Source organism: Suricata suricatta, chromosome 2 (genome assembly GCF_006229205.1).
Source record: "Suricata suricatta isolate VVHF042 chromosome 2, meerkat_22Aug2017_6uvM2_HiC, whole genome shotgun sequence".
NCBI classification, from domain to species: Eukaryota; Metazoa; Chordata; class Mammalia; order Carnivora; family Herpestidae; genus Suricata; species Suricata suricatta.
This window is the reverse complement of record NC_043701.1, coordinates 284,540-305,477: the sequence shown is the minus strand read 5'-3', so window position 1 is coordinate 305,477 and position 20,938 is coordinate 284,540. Positions and strand designations below refer to the sequence as shown.

The 20,938-nt window shown below is 53.7% G+C and overlaps 1 protein-coding gene across 1 annotated transcript in view; it reads left to right on the top strand.

The window, feature by feature from the left end:
* The window catches only part of WDR60 (WD repeat domain 60), a 56,119-nt gene extending 35,955 nt beyond the window's left edge, over nt 1-20,164 (top strand). Inside the window, exons 15-24 of the mRNA XM_029920827.1 lie at nt 933-1,105; nt 1,946-2,108; nt 7,175-7,288; nt 7,384-7,445; nt 7,800-7,851; nt 10,837-10,897; nt 14,098-14,197; nt 14,372-14,503; nt 16,247-16,470; nt 19,326-20,164. Of these exons, the coding sequence (XP_029776687.1) occupies nt 933-1,105; nt 1,946-2,108; nt 7,175-7,288; nt 7,384-7,445; nt 7,800-7,851; nt 10,837-10,897; nt 14,098-14,197; nt 14,372-14,503; nt 16,247-16,470; nt 19,326-19,500 (1,256 nt within the window). The 3' untranslated portion in view covers nt 19,501-20,164. The remainder of the gene's footprint in view (nt 1-932; nt 1,106-1,945; nt 2,109-7,174; nt 7,289-7,383; nt 7,446-7,799; nt 7,852-10,836; nt 10,898-14,097; nt 14,198-14,371; nt 14,504-16,246; nt 16,471-19,325) is intronic.
* The last annotated feature ends 774 nt before the right edge of the window (nt 20,165-20,938 follow it).

Sequence of the window (20,938 nt, the reverse complement as noted above, 5' to 3'; positions counted from 1 at the left end):
TCGCCGCGCGAACAGCGCGGAGGCTCTCTCGTTCGTGTCGTAGTCCAGGACACGAATCCTGAGGGAGCAGAAGGCGGGTGGGGTTGGATGACAGGCGTCTGACAGGCGGGGAGCGGTCTCACCTGGGGGCTTGGGGCTCGGTCCCATTGCGCCCTGGTCTGTGCTCCCTGCGGATGCGGGCCGAGTTCTCCCTACTGTCACACACGTGCCGCCGAATGATGCAGCCAGCACTGGCCTGCGCTTGCTTTCTGTCGTCCAAGCGCACAGAAGTCCTGCCCTGCTGGTGGGTCACGCAGACAAAAGCTGGAGAGAAAGTGAATATGCACTTGCCAGAGGGGGCCGGAGCACACAGCAGGGGAGGAGAGGGGGCGTCCGGCCCAGTGCCCACCACCTCGAGGGCAACAGCCTCGCTGTGTGAAAACCACACGCACCAGGAGTCACAGCCAGGCATGAAAGGGACCTGCTGAGGGGACGTGGTTCTCTGGGAGTAGCCAGCAGACGAGGCATGGCCCACACTGAACCTTAGTGAAGCCAGTGAGGCCTGCATGAGCCTTTTTCAGGATGAGCTGTGACCACTTGTCAAAACCCAGATTTCAGGCATGGCCAGCTTAAATATTCTTTAAGGGGGAATGTATTTGCATGTTTTTTGTAAAAAAAAATGTTTATTTTGAGAAAGGGAGAGTGTGCACCAGCAGGGGAGGGGCAGAGAGAGGGGGAGTGAGAGAATCCCAGGCAGGCTGCACACTGGGCGCAGAGCTGGGTGTGGGGCTCGATCTTATGACCTCGGGTTCACGACCTGAGCCAATATCGAGAGTCGGATGCTGAGGCGACCGAGCCGCCTGGTGCCCCATTCGAATATTTTCAGTGTGTTATGGAACACGGATTCTGGCAGACGCTAACATGCAGAAATACAGTTCTCGTTTTCTCCCCAGATCGAAAAGTGTCCTGCTTATGCGCCTCTCAGGTGCAGAGGCAGACGGTGGTATCCGTCCACGGGCCGCCGGAAGCAGCGTCCGCCCCCGTGCCAGACGGCAGGCACGTGCTGTGCGTGTGGGATATCTGGCAGCCTTCGGGGCCGCAGAAGGTCCTGATAAGTGAGTCGAAGGTACAGCTCGGGGACAGTCAGTCATGGGGTTAATGAGAGGCAGGCGGGCAGTAGGAGGGGTGTGCTGTTGGGGACGGAATCACAGGACCACAGGGACTTTCAGGGTCCTTCCTCTCTCTCCCTGGCTGCCTTCAGCTATGTGCATGGATCTGTTTTGACTGTAGAAACTCTTAGTTTAAAGGATCAACCCAGACTGAGGAGAGTAGAGTTATCACAGACTTTGCAGGTCCACTGGGGGTAAAGATGCCGGCCACCTTGGCATGGCCCTGCGACCCCAGAAGTGTCCACTTTTGGCCTGCACTGTTTGAATCATGGATATTTTAGGGGTTTCTTGATGGGCGTAGGGTTTTCAGAGTCCTCGGTCTTACGCCTCTCTAGCGCCTCATCAGCAGGCTGTGGTGAGCTCCATGCCAGTACAGTGGAGGGGCCGCCCTTTTGTATTTCCGGTTCGTCTGCTCCTTGACCTCAGAGTCCTCGATTCTCACAAAGGCTGTGGAGAAGACTGACTGACAGGTGACAGGCTTTGGGGCTCGAATGGCAGGTTTTACAATGTAGGTTATAAACAAAATGACAAAAGATAGCTTTGCCATTCTGGGCCTGCTACGTGGGTTGTGGTGCCCAGCTGTGTGCGAGGCCCCCGTGTCTGTGCCCCTTAGTCCTGCAAGGGTGGCTTGTCCTCCCTGCCCCCCACCTGGCGCTGATGTGGACTCACGCCTGTTCCCGCGAGCCACAGCTTCCAGGTGGAGGGTCCCAGGCTCAGTGTGGAAATGGAGAGGGCTGGTGTTCTGTGACCGTGGCCTCATGTTTTCAGACTCCAGCGTCCTGTGTGTGTCATTCCAGGTCACGTGCTGCTGCTTTAGCCCTTTTAAAGCCTTTTTACTGTTTGCTGGAACAGTGCATGGCTCAGTCCTTGTGTGGGACCTACGAGAAGACTCCAGAATGCATCACTGTGTGAAGCTGGGTGACCGCTTCTGGACGTTCAGGACAGCAACGTTTTCTACTGGTCAGTGACACCTGCCTGCCTGTCAGGTGGCTTCCAGAAGAGCCATGAATGATTTGCGCAACTTCTGTAGTCCCTTGCGTTTATTTATCCAGATCACCCCAGAGGGTGGGGTCTGACCTATGAGCAAAAGAAGCATTTGATGAATAGCAAAAACAGAAATCCACCCAAGCCGGGCTTAGCTGGTGGCCAACAATAATCAGAACGCTCTGTCTTATTAATTTCTGGATTCCGGTTCTCAAGGAAGTAACTTTCAGCTTTAAGTTAGTTTAAGGCATATCAGTATGTGTTCCATGGCTTAGTTACCCCACTACAGCTTGAAGTACATGCAGATTATTCACTTCGTGGGGGATGAAAGAACCCTGAACATCCACATCTGCCACGATCTTTAGATTAACGTGAATCCTTCCTGCCATGCTTGAAGCCACCGCCAACCACCACAGCCAACCACCACAGCCAACCACCACCAGAGCCAATGACCACCGCCAACCACCCCAGCCAACCACCCCAGCCAACCACCCCAACCACCCCAACCAACCAACCGCCACAGCCAACCACTACCACCACCACCAACCACCACCGCCAACCACCACTGCCAACCACCACAGCCAGCACAACAGCCACCACCACAGCCACCACCACAGCCAACCACCACCAGAGCCAATGACCACCGCCAACCACCCTAGCCAACCACCACCACCAACCACCACCGCCAACCACCACTGCCAACCACCACAGCCAGCACAACAGCCACCACCACAGCCAACCACCACCAGAGCCAATGACCACCGCCAACCACCCCAGCCAACCACCCCAACCACCCACCCCAACCACCCCAACCAACCACCACAGCCAACCACTACCACCACCACCAACCACTACCACCACCACCACCCACCACTGCCAACCACCACCAGAGCCAGTGACCACCGCCACCATCACAGCCACCCACCGCCCCTACCAACAACAGCCACCCACCACCCCAACCAACCACCACTGCCACCACCACCACCAACCACCCCAGCCAACCACCACAGCCAGCACAACAGCCACCACCACAGCCACCACCACAGCCAACCACTACCACCACCACCAACCACCACCGCCACCCACCACTGCCAACCACCACCAGAGCCAGTGACTACCGCCACCATCACAGCCACCCACCGCCCCTACCAACAACAGCCACCCACCACCCCAGCCAACCACCACCACCATCACCACCAGCACAACAGCCACCACCACCGCCAACCACCACCAGAGCCAGTGACCACCGCCACCATCACAGCCAACCACCACCCCTACCAACAACAGCCACCCACCACCCCAGCCAACCACCACAGCCAACCACCACAACCACCTCCCACCACACCCACCATGACCAACTACCACAACTACTCACCACAGCAACCAACTACCATAACCACCCACCACAACCATCACAACCAACCAGCACCACTACCACCACACCCATGACCAACTACAACTACCCACCACCACAACTACCTACCACAACCACCACAACCACCGACCACAATCACCGTAACAGATTACCACAACCACCCACCACAACCACCACAACCAACCAGCACCACTACCACCACACCCACGACCAACTACCACAACTACCCACCGCAACAACTACCTACCACAACCACCACAACCACCGACCACAATCACCGTAACAGATTACCACAACCACCCACCACAACCACTACAGTAAACTACCACAACTACCCACCACAACCATCACAACAACCAACTACTACAACCACCCACCATAACCACCCACCAAACTGCAACAACCAATCACCACAACCAACCAAACCACCACCACACCCAGTCCCCACAACCAGCAGCCTTGGGCGGGCACTCTGTATTCTGAGACTTCTTGAGTAGCCCCGTATCATTTTGTGGACATTGATTGTTTAATGCCTGTCTTGGCCTACTTCCCCGCTGCTCAGGGAGAGCAGAAGCTTGTCTCCAGGCACACGAACTTCGTGGCAGGGCCCACACTCAGACTCCATTGTTTTTTGTCTTCCTCCCTGTTCCTGCCCAGGAGCCCCTGTCCTCCACCTGCACTTGGTTTCCCATCTCCCCTTTCCCACCAGCCGCTAATCAGTTTTCTGTCTCCATAGTTCTGCTTTTTCCAGATGTCGAACAAATGGCATCGTGTGGAATGTAGGTCTTTGAGTCTGGCTCCTTGCGCTTAGCACTCTGCGCGCAGGGGTCGTGGAGCTGCTGCACCAGCCGTTCGCTCCTCTGGGTGCACGTGCTGGCGGCCCTCCCACCAGGTCATGAGCATTTGGCAAATTCGGTTGTTGGCAACTGTGAGTAGAGCCCACGTCAAGGGGCCTGCGTCACGCTGCTTGGACCGTTTCGCCATCCCAGCAAAGTGTGAGCAGGTGCCTACGGTACTGCCTGCTTCCCAGCCATTCGGGTGGGTGCATGGTGGTGTCTCATTGTGGTTTTAGTGTGCTTTTCCTGATGACACGTGATGAGCAGAATCTTTTCATAGGCTCTTTGGCCCCTGTGTCTTCTTCGTGGACGTGCCCTTCCAGATCTTTTGTACATTTTTAACAGTGATTTGTTGTCTTCTTATTGATGAGTATTTAAAGTGGGTTTTTTGGATAAGAGTCCTTTCTCAGGGATGTGTTTGCCAATATTTTTCCCAGGCTGTGGCTTGTCTTCTCATTTCTTAACCAAGTGGCCTTTAAACTTCTTGTTCCCAGTCTCCCTCCATGAGAGTTGAATACGACACGCTGCGTGTCTGTTTACGTGCTGTACACACAGCTGTGTTTTATGCCGTTTGCCCTAAAACTGCTGGTTATGTTTCCAGTAAAAGATGGGTTTATTCCGGAACAGTGGAGAGTTGCAGCCTAGGACAAGGAAGCTACGGCAAAACGACAGGCAAGTCCAACCGGGGAGAGGGATGTTATCTTTGGAGAAGGAAGTTGGGGGTGTTGTTTTGAAGAGGAGTCTGTTGGAGGAAAGCAGGACTTCAGGATGATGAGGGTCTCCCTGGCTGAGCTGCAGGGGCCGGGGGTTTCCTGTCGGGGCACCGCGCACACCTCACCCTGGCGGTGCCTGTACCTGGGGGTTCTCTCTGGAGGGTTCCCGCTGGGTCTGTTGTTCCCGTGACTGACACCGAGCGATGGGCTCCCCCTTCCAGCCTCCCCTCCCGCCTCCCCAGTCCCTCTGTTCATCTTCGCAGTGCACGCACCTGGTTGTGCCGGTGTGGTGGGTGGTTGTGGGGGTGGTTGTGGGTGGTTGTCCCCCGACAACCAAGTTCCGCCTCTTTGGGGGCAATGTTGCTGCTGTTGAGAGTGTTTGAGTTGTAGGTACTTTATGGGTTTGATGCTGTTACAAAAATCAGCTTTTAAAAATGTGCGTTTTTTCAGGGCGCCTGAGTGGCTCAGTCAGTTAGGCGTCCAAATTTGGCTCAGGTCATGATCTCACAGTTCGTGGGGTCCAGCCCCGCTGTGGGGTCTATGCTAACAACTCAGAGCCTGGAGCCTGATTCTGGGTCTCCCTTTCTGCCCTTCCTCTGCTTATGCTCTGTCTTTGTCTCAAAGCTAAATAAACATTTTAAAAAATGCATTTTTTTCTAATTGCTCTTGAAGTTACTAATTAACATTTGAATTCACTACCAAATTAGTTCAAAACACTAAAACTATAAGTTTTTAAACTATATACAGAGATATTACTCCATTAAAACACCTACTTCATTTTCTTTTGCCAGCTAAACATTGTCACCAGAACTGGTCAAGGTTCACTGAGCTCCCAGTGCTGGGAGAACCGCGGGGCTTCTGACCCAGCCTGTGCACGCCCTGCCCCCCTTGGCACGGCCCCTCCCAGTGTCCTCCTCCTGCAGGCCCCTCCAGTGTGTGCCCCACCCAGAGTGGCTCCTCGGTAGGCATCCTGTCCAGTGCACGGCCGCCTCTCATTGTGGCCCCTACTGTACGGCCCCCCAGTGTGTGACCCTGACAGTGTGCTCCTCCCAAGTCATCCTGTCCAGTGCGCAGCCCCTTCCCCGTGTGGCCCCCAGTGCAGGTGCTCCCCAGTGTGGGCCCCCCTAGTGCACAGCTCCCCCCAGCTTGCAGTCCCCGCAGTGCTTAGGCCGCCCCCTTCCTCAGGCTCCTTGTCTGTTCTTCACCAGTTTTTCCCAGGGTTCAGCCCCAGCTCCCATCTGATTTCTTGCTGTTTGCTCTCTTTTCTTTAAATGTTTACATGAGCCCTGAGATCATGACCTGAGCTGAAGTCAACGTTCAACCGACTGAGCCACCGCGCCTCGGTTTCTTGCTGTTTTCTATCCATTTCTGTACCGGGTTTCTGATTTCAGGTGCTTTTGTTCAATTGCTTGCTTACGTTGTGTACATTGCCAAATGCTTTTGGAAGCCATGTGATGCAGCATAGGGCGGTGACTCCCGGGCTCTGTTAAGTGCTCCTTGGGGGCGGGAGAGTTTTCTTTCATCTGCTCGAATGCTTTGATTTGCACTTTATATTTTCTTCTTACAGCAGTTCTCAATGGAGTTTGTCTTGATTTTTGTTCCTACTCTTGGGCGTTCTGTAGATGGATATTCTAGGTCAAAGGAGCTTTATTGTTAGTTTGTGAAGTGTCATTTCTTTACTGGGTGGTGTGCCCCAGGTCAGGGGAGCGTGTCCCTGCCGCCTGTGCTGCTGTGGCTGGTCCCTCCTGTGCGGCTTCGCTTCCCGGCCCTGCCAGCTCCTGTCCTGGCGAGTGGCCCCCCAGGCCCTGCCCGGGAAGTTAGTTTCTCTCTTCAGGTTCTTTGTCTGGCTTCTGTCTGTCCTCTTAGCCGCTTGGCCTCACGCCTGCCCTCCGCACCTGCAGACTCGCAGACACGCGTCTGCTTGGAACCCACCTCCTCTCTCTCCGTCCAGGGGTTTTTCAGGTCTGTGGTCTGTTTTGTGGTAGTGCTGGAAGCAGTGACCACACATCACCTTCTTCGTGGTTTTGTGGCATTTGGGGAGGATGTAACCCCCCATCACATCTGTTTTACTTTTGTGACTTACTACCCACATATGGTCCTGTGTGCTTTAAACCCCAGATGGCCTCCTGACGCCAGTAAACCACTGCAGTGCTGTTCAAGCCGTCGAACCTGTCTCCACGTCTGTCTACAAAAAACAGAGTTTTGTGCTTTCCCCCTTCTCTACTCAAGAAGGTGTGTGATCTTTCACTTCTACGAAACCCGTAAATCAAGTTATGAAATGTGGTTTCCTGTTCGCAAGCCATTTCTTCCGCTTCTGTCTCCACTAGAAATGTCAGGTTTGGCGTTCCACATTGCTTCGCTGGATGCGAGCGGGGTTCTCAACGTGTGGGTGAGTAGGCAGCGCCCCCCGCGTGCGCGGGCTTTCCGAGCCGCTGGTTCGTGGGGGAGCCCAGGGCGTGCTCAGCGCCTCGCAGCCGGCGCTGGGCCTGGCGAGGACGCGAAAACCGAGGGCCCTGCGAGATCGGCCGGAGCCGGTGCGGGAGTGCGCGGCGTGGCTGGGGTGCGGAGTGAGGAGAAGTGACAACAGGTCAGAGAAGGGGATTCCTAACACCTGAACCCCAGTTTCTGAGCGAGCAGGTCGGTGGGTCCACCGAACACCGCGCGCGCTCTGATGAGGGCTGTGCCTAGGCGGTACCTGGCGCACCCCGACGCCCACTGACTCTCTTTTCCACACTGTTTGCAGGTGGTGGTTGAGTTACCGAAGGCAGATATCGCAGGCTCAGTAAGTGACTTAGGTAACTATTCAATACAAAAATTAATTTTAGTCAGTGTTTCTAGAAGGAATAGAGATTAAAGGTACCGACAGCCACCTTGGAAAGTAAGTAAGTGGCTGCCTGATGAGGAAGGTCAGCGTTGTGTACTGCAGGACCTCGTCGGCCACCGGATTGGCGCCTCTGTGCGAGTGAGCAGGACTGCTTGCGGCTGGCCGTGTTCGCGAACCTCGTTCTGCCCTGGAGTTGGGAGTTCTCTGTGCCCCTCCGTTCACGCAGGAGTCTCAGCCCTTGAACGCACATTCGGGCTGTCTTCCCTTTGGTTCTGGCACGTCCGTGTCCTTGGTACGGCTCCCTGGAGCACTCTGAGGCCGGCTCGGGTGTGGGTAGAGGGCCCGGCCTGGTGCTGGGGGGCCCAAGCGTTGACTGAGCCAGCCTTGGGCACGCTGCCAGGAGAAACGGGCAAGAGGCCCCCCAGGAATCCCAGGCAAGGCTGTCCTGGGCCTTGTGCTCCAAAGAGGGAGGTGCATGAAGGAAGGGTCCTTGGGCTGGCTCCCCAGGAGGGGCTGGCTCCCGCGAGGGGCTGGCACGAGCTCTAAAGGAGCTTCGGCCGGAAACGGGTGCTGCCTGCACACGCGGGCTGGGGTTGTGTATCGCTCTGCACACTTGCAGCTCAGGCTGCGTCCTTCCTACACTCGTGTCTAATTAGCATGTTAAGCCCCCTCCCTGGGTGTGGTTTTTAGTATTATAATGAGGGGGAAAGTTGGTGAGAGGGCAGTGCTGGGGTCCATCTTGTCTCAGACTGGTTTGGTCTGGTTCTCACAGCTGAACTTCCCTTTTAGGTGCCGGAGGGTTAGCACAGTCTGAACTGGAGCAAACCAGTCAAAACTGGGTCTGGGGGCCTGTTTGGAGCCTGTGGCTTCTGGCATCTGGCATAGTTTCTGGCGGCAAGCAGCACCTGAAAGCAGAGCTAGAAAACCAGGGACCCCGGTCCCTGCTCTGTCTCAGAAGTTGGGTACCTGTAGCAGTTCGTTCTTTCTGATGCCATGGCGTCTGGTTTGCAGTTCCGGCGAGGCTCGGGCACCAGGGGGTGGTTGAGGCTCATGCCCCTGGATGCTCTCCTCACAGCATTAGCTCCGACCACCGCTTCCCAGCGCCTGCCCCTTCCCCTTCCGTGTCAGGGCTCCTACCCTCATCTTCCCACCGTCTTGTGTGCAGGCCTCATGGTGAGCGTCACCGGCAGGACTTGGAGGTTACTGTGGGCTCGGACTTCCATAAAGACAAGGGCGAATCGTTTCACTGATTTCACTGGTAAACATTTTGAGGCAGAGTAAATATTTTCTCAAGGTTTTCTTTTAGCATCCTCTCTGCTTATTACAAAACTATTATACTGAGGCTGTATGAGACTTTTGGGTGGGTCACAGTCCCGGACACTAGAGAGGGACAGTATCTGGGAGGGGCCAAGGCCTTCCGCAGCGTGGATTGATGGTGGGACGGGACTCGTGGCCAGGCTCACCCGGGCCTCTGCCCTGACCCAAGAACGCTGCAGCCCGTGGCGCACATCGTGAGGCTGTCTGTGTTGCGCACTCATGCGACGACCAGGGCATTTTTAGGATTTTTGGAAGGAGGTGGAGAGTCTCTGCCCATAGTTCATAATCTGCCTGTGGAGACAAAAGCAGCTTGAATAAAGATGCTTCGTAGGAATATGGAAGTCACAGTTATTGTAGGGTAGTGTGTATTTCATTGTTACATGTTGCTATGTGAAGACTCCTTCTATCTACAGGACCACTTACCAAACCCTGACCCTGTTTCAACTTTGCTTTTAGGAAAAGAGGGGATGACATTCATGCCAGGACTCAGTGCTGGAAAGGCTCTGGCCGTTAAATGTCTATAGGAGTGTTTGGGGTAGTTCCAAGCTGTCACGTGTGTATATGATAGTAGTGGCTGGTTGGAGAACTCGAATCATGGTTAGGACTTTCCCTCATCCATTATTGGAAGGTTCTCTGAACAGGCTGGTCCTGTCTCGGGTGCCAGGCCCCCGGCTCTGCCCCAGGGACTGTACCCTTACAGGGAGGCTGGCGTGTGAACCACACATGATGTGACTGCTAGGTCGGAAGTGCTTACAGGGGCCAAGCACCCAGGTCAGGGGGGCCTCCCCAGGGGAGGTCACATTTGGACTGAGACTCTCAGTCCTGGAGGTCCTGGAGGAGGACAGCGTGCTGGAGAAAACAGAGGGTGTCTTCAAGTCTGTGGCAGCAACAGTGAGCATTCTCGTATCAGAGTTGGAACTGTGGCCGAGGTCCTCATACGTAACTACAGTCACCCTTTCTGCTGCAAATTGAATTTGTCTGTGGAGTTAGGATTTGTATACTCCCTCGGTTCTAGGCAGTATCTTGCCCAGAATTTGGGTTTCAGTACACATCGGGTTTTAGTTGCCTCCTTGGCAATAATTACAAAACCTGGGGAGGATGTGGGAAACAGGTGGAGGCAGAGCCAGTGGACGGCTGAGGGGCCGGAGCTGTGGCCATAGTGCTCTGGGGTCCGGGAAGGCCTAGCTCCGGTGGCGCAGGGAACGGGTGCTGACACTGAGCAGCAGGTGCCCCTGTGCACCCCATGGCGGAGAGCTGGCCTGGGGTGCGCCTCTGCATTTGTTCTGGAGGTTCCTCGAGGAGCAGGAGACCACCACCGGACATCTACAGCAAAGGACTGCTTTGGGAACTTCAGGGTTTTTTGATTTTGCTTTTGTTCTGCTTAGTGTCCCGCCATTATTTTATTCTTTGGAATCTAAAAATGTAAAGGCTTCTTGATTGGTTCCACCAGCCCTTTTCTCATCAGGCAATTTGCAGGCGCCTCAGCGCACTAGGGAGGGGACAATCTTCATGGCCCCGTTTGATGTTACTTCTTAGTGCAGATACTTAAGCAATGAAAAACTACTCAAGGAAACTGTAGTTGGATTTTGGCTTAACTTGTAGTAAGAGGTACATTTATTTGTGGTTTACCTATTTTTAGGTCTAATACCTGGAGGGAGGATAAAATTGGTGCACAGCACCACGATTCAGCTGAGTGACAGGTAAGACGCGCTGCCGGCACTTCCAACACCCCTCACCTCAGAAACCCCTTTCCGCAGGAGGAAATAGCATCCAGGGATTGCACGTACGGTAAATGCATGGTCGGGTTGGCATCGAAAAATCCAACTTTTCACATTCTATTTTTGCTAAATAGTTTATTTGCTAATTAGTTTAATATTAATGAGGCAGTGTAATAAATACAGTTACCAGGTACAGAGGTACCATTTTTTTCTTTGATTAAAATAATTTCTGTCTTAGGGAAGCCTGAATGGCTTAGTTGGTTAAGCATTCGAGCCTTGATGTCGGTCCAGGTCATGATCTCACTATTCATGAGTTCGAGCCCCGAGCCCGACTCTGCACTGACTGTGCGGAGCCTGCTTGGGATTCTCTTTCTCTCCCTCCCTCTCTGTCCTTCCTCCACACTCCCTCTCCCCAAATAAATTAACTTTAAAAAGAATAATAATTTCTATGTTCTAAGCCAGTACTATTGACTGTTTTTCATCCAGTTTTAATACAACTCTTGAGGTTAAATAGGTCAGTTTCAGGAACCAGAAACACCAATTTGAACGTTTTTTTCAGAAATTTTGATTTCTGCTTTAACTCCTGTAACTTAATGTGACATAAAAATTCTTACTGAATATAAAAGTATTGTTTGTGGTATTTCTATACCATGTTGATTTGTTTTACAAACATCTTTTTTCTTGTCTACTTCAGCTGGAGGCTATCGGCATATGATTTATCCTTGAACATTTTTTTATATTAGCCCAATTCTTCATCATCAGCCAGAATGTCTCGGGTTGTATTAATAAGTTTGTAGATACTCTGAGATTCTGCAGCACCTTTAGTTTGAATATTGTTATTACAGGGAATCAATTATGTTTAAAAAAGTCCCCTAGTACATTGTAGAACCAGCCCCAGGTTCTTGCTTGGTTCTGGGCCTGTCTCAGACCCCGCGCCCCTCCCTGAGCCTCCCCAGGGGTTGGGGAGGGGCCCCCTGAGATGGGAGGTCGACCATGAGCATGTCCCATTAGAGGGAGCGGAGTGTGGGAGGCCCAGAGGCATGCGCACCGGACGCATTTAGGGAACGGCCAGTAGGCTGCTGTTGGAGGGCATGGGACAAGTCACTGGTCGGGCCTCAGAGGGTCTGCCGTGCGGAAGGGTCCAGACTGTCCCCTTGCAGGAGGTAGGGCGCCAGTGCAGGGTTTTAAGGCAGCAAGTAAGCAGCATGTCTTATTTGTGATTTAGAGCAGTCAGCTTGGCAGCAGTGTGAGATTGGGCAGAGGAAGGGGACTGGAGCTGGGGAGACCACGAGGCTGTTGCAGGGTTGGTAAGGGTTGGAGGCGAGGCGGCCATCTTGCATGTGGAAGGACTGATTTCAGGTAAAGGGGCAGAACTGAAGAAACCTGTGACTAACAGGTTCAAGGAACCGCCTCTCGCCCACCGTGTGTCTCGGCTGCCAGAACTGCACACAAGATGAAGGAAGCGGGTAGGGTCTGGTCCCCGGCCTCGGGTGGGCTGGGCTCACAGGGTTTGTGGAGATGAGCACGAGGTAGTCAGCCCCACACAGGGGTCTCGGTCAGAGGCACAGACTGAGGAGTCCACGGCTGACAGGTGACATTTGCAGTCCTGAACGTGGAATGTGGGTGTGGGAGAGTGGCCAGAGTCCCAAATCAGAAGTAGACACGGTGGAAAGAGCAGCCACGGTCCCTTCCTGTGCCAGGTATGACGCTGAATCAGGTTAAAACTAACAGTAAACTATAGGGAGTTTTTCCAGAGAAGAGGACAGTGCCAGGACAGGAACGGAGCTTGAAGTTGGCGTGCAGGATTTTGTGTGGTGTGGAGGCTGGGGTATCCAGGGAGGCTGTGGCAAGCCTCCTGCCTGTGCTGAGCGTTGATGCATCGGGCTTGCCTGAGGCTGGCACCCAGAATTGGGCCCTGTGCAGGACTCGAACTCACAGCCCCTTCAGTGAGAGAGAAGCTCCGGAGGCCCCACCAGCCCAGGGGAGACCAGGGAGCACGGAAGTCCCGGAACCCCAAGCTCTGGGTCTGGTCTGGCGTCCCCAGCCGAGAAGGCACGGTCAGAGTCTCAGACAGCGGCTCAGCACCAGGGCTCTGGGAATGCTGCCCAGTGGGCGGTGTCGGAGGCGGAGGAGAAGGGACCGTCCCTGCGGAGAAGGCGCTTTGAGACTAGAGAACAGAGCAGGCAACTCCATCGAGTTTACACAGCATTTTATCCAGGGTCGCCTAACTGACAGGGGGGGTTAGCTGGTGACAACCCAGAGCTGCACAGCTCTTCCCTGCGAGGTTCAGACCTTAGTCCACAGCTGGTGTGGAGTGAGGGAGGGGTGGGAAGGCGTGGTGAGGTCAGGGGGTGCGCATGCACCTCAGAGAGTCTGTACGCACTTGACTGCAAGCTAGCCTTTAATTCGATCTCCTGGTGCCGTCTGTCACTGGGAAGGGGTACCCCATGTTATCGTTAACAAATCTGTGGATATAGCCAAAGCAAGCCTCCCCCAGTCCTGGCCGAGTGGTCACTTCTGAGGTGTGTATACTCATCTCCAGGGGCCCAGAACGTGTAGCCCCAAGAGGGGACGTGCACAAGATGGAGTCAGTCTTGTCAGCACTTCTATGGTGGGGGGGCACTTCCATAAGCTGGGCTCCCGGGGTTCTTAGAGGACGCAGTTCAGAGAGAAGAATTACAAAAACCTCAAGCATGAAGAAACACCTGCCGTGGTACAACAAATAGGTTTAGTGAAACAACTTGAGATGATGGTACCATCTAAAAGACATTTCTAGAAAGAAACTATTATCTCTGAAATTTAAGTCCGTGAATGGTTGGGGCGCCTGGGTGGCTCAGCTGGCGCAGTGGCCAGCATCGGCTCAGGTCATGATCTCGCGGTTTGTGAGTTCAAGCCCTGCGTCAGGCTCCGGGCTGACAGCTTGGAGCCCGAAGCCTGCTTTGGATTCTGTGTCTCCCCCTCTCTCTGCTCCTCCCCTGCTCACGCTCTGTCTCTTTGTCTCTCAAAAATAAATGTTAAAAAAAAGTTTGTTTTAAAAAGAGTCAGTGAATGGTTAACTAGATGAGGCCTAGCTGAAGGAAGGATTGGTGACAGAAACGGGACGCAGAAATGTGGGCCGACACGCGGGGTGACATCATCCCTGCCGAGTCGGTTCATCGGTTCATCCCTCTGCTTCGTTTCAGCCTTTCCCATAAAGGCTGTGAATGCTGGGGGCGCACACAAGCCCTCAATGTGAAGTTTCTGCCTGCAGATCCCGCTCACTTCGTTGTTGGCACAGACGTGGTAAGTGCTCGTGTAAGCCGTCTCCTCTCCTGGCTGCTTGCCAGATGTCCGCATTAAGGGTTAACTTACTGCTTGCATTTACTGTGATGCCGGGTTAATTGTCTCGAGAGGGACTGTTTCGTCCAGCCTCGTGCCTCATCCACGGCAGTCACCGTTGGTCTTGTCCGTCGCCAGGGTGTTATAAGTCACGGCGCCAGACAGGATTTGAGAGTGTCTCCCAGACTGTACAAACCCCGGCAGCGTGGCCTGAGACCCGTCAGAGTAAATGTGATCGACTTTTCACCATTTGGAGACCCAATATTCCTGGTAAGAGAGTCAGTTGTTGACGTACCACTTCTGTTTGGGCAGCCGAGCGCTGGCGGTGACCTCTGGGAATGCGGCACCCTGGTGCCAGCGGGCTGCGCGGGAAGGTCCCCGGGGTGCCCTCAGGGCAGAGCCGCCCGCGTGGCTGTTAGAAGTCTGAGTCCTCACGTGACTGGGGCTTGCACAAGTCACAGGCCCCTGCCCACCTCCACGGCTCCACCCTCCCTCCCCCGGTCGTGTGTGGGTGTCAGCGCTTTTCTGTCTGAGAGGAAGTTGCCCAAATGGTCCTTTATCCCTGAATAGTGTGGCGTGGGCTTCCGAAGAACCGGGTCATTCTGCCCCTGCAGTGCGGCCCTGGCCTCCGGAAGTTGGCGCCGGCACAGTCCTGTCTTCTGACGGGCAGGCCGCTCCACTCCCACGGCCGTCCCCGCAGTGTGCTGTTGTGTAAGCAGATAGCGCCCAGGCCGCGAATCTCACTCGGTTCTGGGACGGCTCCTCAGCCCCTGCTGACCTTGGCATTTTTAAAGGGCTCGGACTGCTCCTCAGTTTGAGTCTGTGTGATGTTTCCTCACGATTAGATTCCGTTTTGCTCTAGCCTGTGTCTGCCAGCTCCCTGCACGGTCGAGGCCCTGCTCCCCTGTCTGCTCACCAAGTACCTGTGAGGAGAAGAGGGTCACTGTGTCAGCACCCCACATACGGCCCCTCCGACCCCCCTGGCCCTGGGGCTCCTCGGCAGGGCTCGCCTGCGTCCGTTCTCGGGGTGATGGGCAAATGGTGATTTTCTCCCCTTTCCCTGGCCTCCTGTGCAGGCGTGCATGTGTGTATTTGTCACGTGAGTGCGGACACCTGGCTGTCCTCTCTCTTCATGGGGTCACGTCCCCCACGGTACTGCCTTATTGATTCCACTCCTCAGACTGTCCTGGGGACACGCCTCAGGCTGGTTCTTGTGTTCTCTGACACCTTTCTGAGAGCCGTTCTTTGCTTTCTGGTACAGCAAACTCAGAATCAGCCTGTTCTCCAGGCGGTCCTAGCTCCAGTCAGGAGAAAAGTACCTACAAGCTAAGGTCCGGGCAGGAAGAAGTGCTCCTTGGACAGGACACACAACATCGCTACCCACTTTGATCTTGGTCTGCTTATCATAAACACGTGCTCGTCCCACATCTTTGACGCCAGGGCCGCTCAGCGCCCCCTGCAGCCCCCGACAGTGTGGGGCCTGGCCTCTCTGGCCGGTGGTGTATGCGGTGTGCTCAGCCCTAGGGCACACGGAATGTTCTGTGGCTGCTAGCTCAGGCCCTGCTTTCTCGAGGGAGGAGGTGAAGGGTAAATGTATTGAGTAAAAAAGATTTAAGCTTCTCTTCCTAAGCTCAACATTTCCTTTTTTACTAAACCAGCCCAGTTTTATTTGATAAGAATTTCAATCCAAGGAGAATAAATAACCCTATTATCGGTTCAAATTTATGTACTCTTTTTTAAAAGGTGGGTTATTAATTTCTACGGAGCCAATCTGAATGGCCTGTGGGTGAATTAGCAATATTCACCTTTGTTAAAGATCAACACCTGTTTATATGTTCACTGAATTCATTATTAGCCATTTGGGAAGGGGAAGGGTTCAGGGGTGTCAGGATCTCCAGGGTGGGTGCTCACCTCTGTAGTTTACGAGGACAGAGCTGACGCTCCGAGGTGCCCCTCGCCGCTGAGGGAAGAGGAGAAGGAGCTGTGATGGGCAGTCCCTTTCCCTGTCCCCAGGCCGGCTGTTCAGACGGAAGCATCAGGCTGCACCAGCTGCTCAGCGAGCGCCCGCTGCTGCAGTGGGACGGGGGCACCGGCGGCCGCCCCGTCACAGGCCTGCGCTGGTCCTGGACCAGACCCGCCGTGTTTCTGGCCCAGGATGACGCCTCCTGCATTTATATTTGGGACCTCCTGGAAAGCGACTTGGGTCCTGTGGCCAAACAGCTGATCTCTCCGGACAAGTAAGTCTGATGCCCTGCTGTGCCCTCACAGGGGGTTCTTTCCAGAAGTACTCGTGATGGTCTTTTGTACTTAATTTATGCGTAAGGTTGCTACACTTTAAAATGTGGCTATTTTTGTTTAAATATTTTTATATTTACATCTTTAAGAAATCTTTTGAAAACCACTTTAAAATGTGTTATTTGATATTTCATCCAGTAGTCTGTGGATTAAAGAATTCACATGGTACTGTTTTCCCATGATTATCGTGGTATAAATAAAAGAAACTTTTTGTGAGCTCCTTATATTCATTTATTAGTCTTATAAATTCAGTATATGTCCACGTGATATAGTGTCTTCCTTCTAGTTTCAGAGAAGGGATGCCACATGGGAATCTGTAAGTCACATAGTGTCACAGTGGTGTCAGTCGACGCCCTGGACTGAGGTCATGGTTAGACCAGCCCCCGGCTGCCTCTGCTCTGATCAGTGTGAAGCCCGGTCATGATTCATTGTTGTTTGTTTTAATTGAAAGTTGAAATATGTGTAAAGTTTTCACTATGAAGGGCTCTTTCTTGACTCCACTTTGTCTCCACCTGCTTTCTTTCTTGAAATTTTATGTTTCTCCTCAGTAAACATTCCTGCAATGAAATGAAGGCTCCTAATGACCAAGGGAGGGCAGGGCCACCTGGCGCATCCCACATCCCTTCGTAGAGGACGTGGGGCCGGGGGAACAGGCAGGGATCAAAACCAGGAAATGGTGTGACTGGCGTTAGGACGCACCACTAAGACCTGAACAAATTAAGACTGCATTTACTTAGTTCAAGTACTGCGTACACTACATCAGTCTGATTACTAATCAAAGACATTAAACCCCACACTGTGATTCACACCTAAACACATATCACCCGCACACTCGTGCAACACAAGTGTCCACGAGCACCTGTGTGCGCCCAGCAGCACGGCTGCCCCGGGTCTTGCGTCCTGATGGCGCCAGGCGGTGGTGAGCACACTGGAGTCCACCCGCGACTCCCACCGTGGGGGAGAAAAGAGCAGGTTTGGGGGTCCCGGGGGTGGGGGCAGTGGGACCAGCCAGAGTGCCGGGGCCTCAGGAGCCGCTGAGGGGGAGCGGGAGAAGGGCTTCGGGGAGGTGGGAGCGTGCTTCCTGAGACCCTCCCGTCCCTGGTCAGGAAAGGGCTCAGTGTTTCCTCACTGTAGAGAACAGAACAAGAAGAACAGAACAGTTTGAAAGGCAGGAGCCTAGGGGCACCTGGGTGGCCGGTTAGTTAAGCATCTGACTCAACTTTGGCCCGTGTCATATCTCACAGCTTGGGAGTTGGAGCCCCGCATCCGGCTCTGTGCTGACAGTGAGGAGCCTGCTTGGGGTTCTCTCTCCCTCTCTCTCTGCCCCTCTCCCACTCACTCTCTTTCTCTCTCTCAAAATAAAAACACTTTTTTAAAGGCAGGAGCTGAATTCGCCACACTCAGGGCTAGTTTAAACCCATGATGATAGTCCCCGGCTTGCCCGTCATCTGTGGGCAGGCGGGCACCAGTGCCCGGGGAGCAGGCCCAGTTTTGGGCCAGTGCGGAGGTGGAGGCAGCTGCTTTGAGCCCAGACTTTTCCTTTCTGTGCTCGATGCTGGGCTTCTGTCCGCCTCACGAACCCGAGGAGCGTGCTCCGTGGACAGTGACCGTGCGGATCGGCGCTCCTGCATCGGGGTGGTTGTCCTGCAGGCTGGTTCAGCGTGCCAGGCGCACGCCTTCGTGACTGTCCAGCTCGTCTTTCCAAGTTCGTGGCAGCTAAGTGTCACCTGTATTCAGCACTGCTGGTTGCCCATCAGTGTTGAGGTACCAAGTAGCACTAAGTGACCACTGCGGTTTTTCATGGTTTGCTCACCTGCCCCAAGATTCAGAGCATGGCCTGCAGGTGGGTGTAGACTGGCCCCCCTTACAGAGGCTCAGTCAGGTCCCTGTCGGGGTGTGGGACAAGTTTACAGAGTATTGGTAGGTAGTCAGACCCTGTGGGGCCACAGTGGGTTCCCCCCATGGCCACTGGCACCCACCTCGAACGGCTCACTACCCCTGTCCTGTGCCAGGTGTGGATCCCACTGAATGTGGCTCCCGTGGGTGCTGGTGCTAGTGGCCCTGGTCATTCTGAGGAGACAGGAGGGGCGGAGCATTGAGCTGGGTGTGAGGGGGGTGGTCTTGGCCCTCTTGCTGAGTAAAGCTGGGACAAATGTGTGACAGAGGCCTTCCCAGGATGCTGGGGACCCTGACCAAATTAGGCATAGTCAGGCCATCTAGTCAGGGGTCAGGGGAGGCCTCTGGAGGTGACACCACTGAGCCAGGTGTCGAAGGATAAGTGGAAGTGAACTGGAGGAAGACGCGTCCAGGTGCCTCATGGGAACTGGGGTCTGGGTGGCCTTGAGCAGACCTGGGGTGCATGTCGCTGAGTGTCAGCAGCCTGTGAGGGGAGAGGTCGGAGACAGGCTCCCGTCAGGGAAGCCGATGGTGAAGGGACAGAAGGCAAGGTCAGGGCTGCTGAGTCGGCTCCAGGTTTTTCGCTGGGCACCCGAGGGCCGGCTGGCACCCCGGCTTTCCAGGAGCGCCAAGCTGGATAGGAGGTCTGGCACTCAGGACGTTACCCCGGGTGGATCACACTTGTGTCCAGGCAGCGTTCGCCCTGATCAGCGGTCCTCGCAAACACACAAATAGATTTTATAAGTGGTTTCTACAGAATTTTATGTTTATTTCTGGTCTAACTGTTCTTTCATTTGACTATGACTAAAATTTGTAGAATTTCTCTTCCTTTTTACCCCTCCCTTGGAGGGTGATGATTTGGGAGACTCACAGTCACGCAGTATGTGCCTCTTGCTTTCAGGCTGGTGGCCATGACGGTCGTGGGAGAAGCAGAGAAGACCAGCGGCAGCTTCCTGGCCCTGGTGCTGGCCAGGGCCTCCGGCAGCGTGGACCTGCAGTTCCTGAAGACGGCCTGGGCGGCCCCGGTGGCAGATGAACTGGGGAGGCTGCGGGCGCTCCTGCAGGGAGCCCAGTAGGAGGGGGCGTGGGGAGATCGCAGGTGCTGGGAGATCGCCGGCAGGGGCATCCCTGTGAGAGGGGGCGGGAAGGTCGTGGGGGCAGGGAGCCCTGTAGGAGGGGGTATGGGGAGGTCACAGGTGCGGGGAGCCCCGTAGGAGGGGGCGTGGTGATCGCGGCCAGCTGGTGATGGATCCTGGAGGGCGTATTTCCATCCGTGGCCTGTGCATTTATGCGGATAGAGGGCGTATATTATGTATGTAACTTACTTTACAAGAACGTCACATCACTGTTCCCGGTAAATAAATTGCTATTTTTGAATGGAAACAAGCATTCGAGTGCAGGCCGGACTCCAGGGGAAATAGTCATGCGGCTACGCTTGTCTCTGAGAATATTTCTCCTTATTTTTAGAACAGCTTTACAATATTGGCACGTTTATATTTAAACAATCTACCATGAGAATGTATTTCAATGAACAATTTTCTTAGGCACACAGAAAATGACATACACAGGGTATAAAATAAAAGGACTTTCCTTATTGAAATCACCTCTGCCAACCACATTTTCCTAAAACTTTCTTAGGCCTCTTTGGCAGTGTTTGAAATGTTGTGCATTATGCTTTAGTATTTAAAGTATTTTTGTATAAAAATAATACAAAAGTAAATAAATTCTTTTTTTATAGTTTTTTTGTGTATATTTATATGGTTTTTTTTTTTGCTTTTTTTATAGTTTATTGTCTAGTTGGTTTCCATATAACACCCAATGCTCTTTCCCACAAGTGCCTTCCTCCATGACCATCACCCCCCTTTCCTTTTCCCCCTCCCTCTTCAGCCCTCAATTTGTTTTCAGTATTCAAGAGTCTCTCATGATTTGCCTCACTCCCTCTCCCTAAGTTTACCCCTTTCCCCTTCTCACGGTCCTCTGTCAGGTCTCTCCTGTTAGACCTATGAGTGCAAACATATGGTATCTGGCCTTCTCTGCCTGACTTATTTCACTTAGCACGACACCCTCGAGGTCCATCCACTTTGCTACAAATGGCCAGATTTCATTCTTTCTCATTGCCATGTAGTACTCCATTGTATATATACCACATCTTCTTGATCCATTCGTCAGGTGATGGACATTTAGGCTCTTTCCATGATTTGGCTGTTGTTGACATTGCTGCTCTGAACATTGGGGTGCATGTGCCCCTGTGCATCAGCACTTCTGTATCCCTTGGGTAAATCCCCAGCAGTGCTATTGTTGGGTCACAGGGGAGTTCTATGGATAGTTTTTTGAGGAACCTCCACACTGTTTTCCAGAGTAGCTGCACCAGTTTACTTTCCCACCAACAGTGTAGGAGGGTGCCCGTTTCTCCACATCCTCACCAGCATCTATAGTCTCTTGATTTGTTCATTTTAGCCACTCTGACTGGTGTGAGGTGGTATCTCAGTGTGGTGTTGATTTGTATTTCCCTGA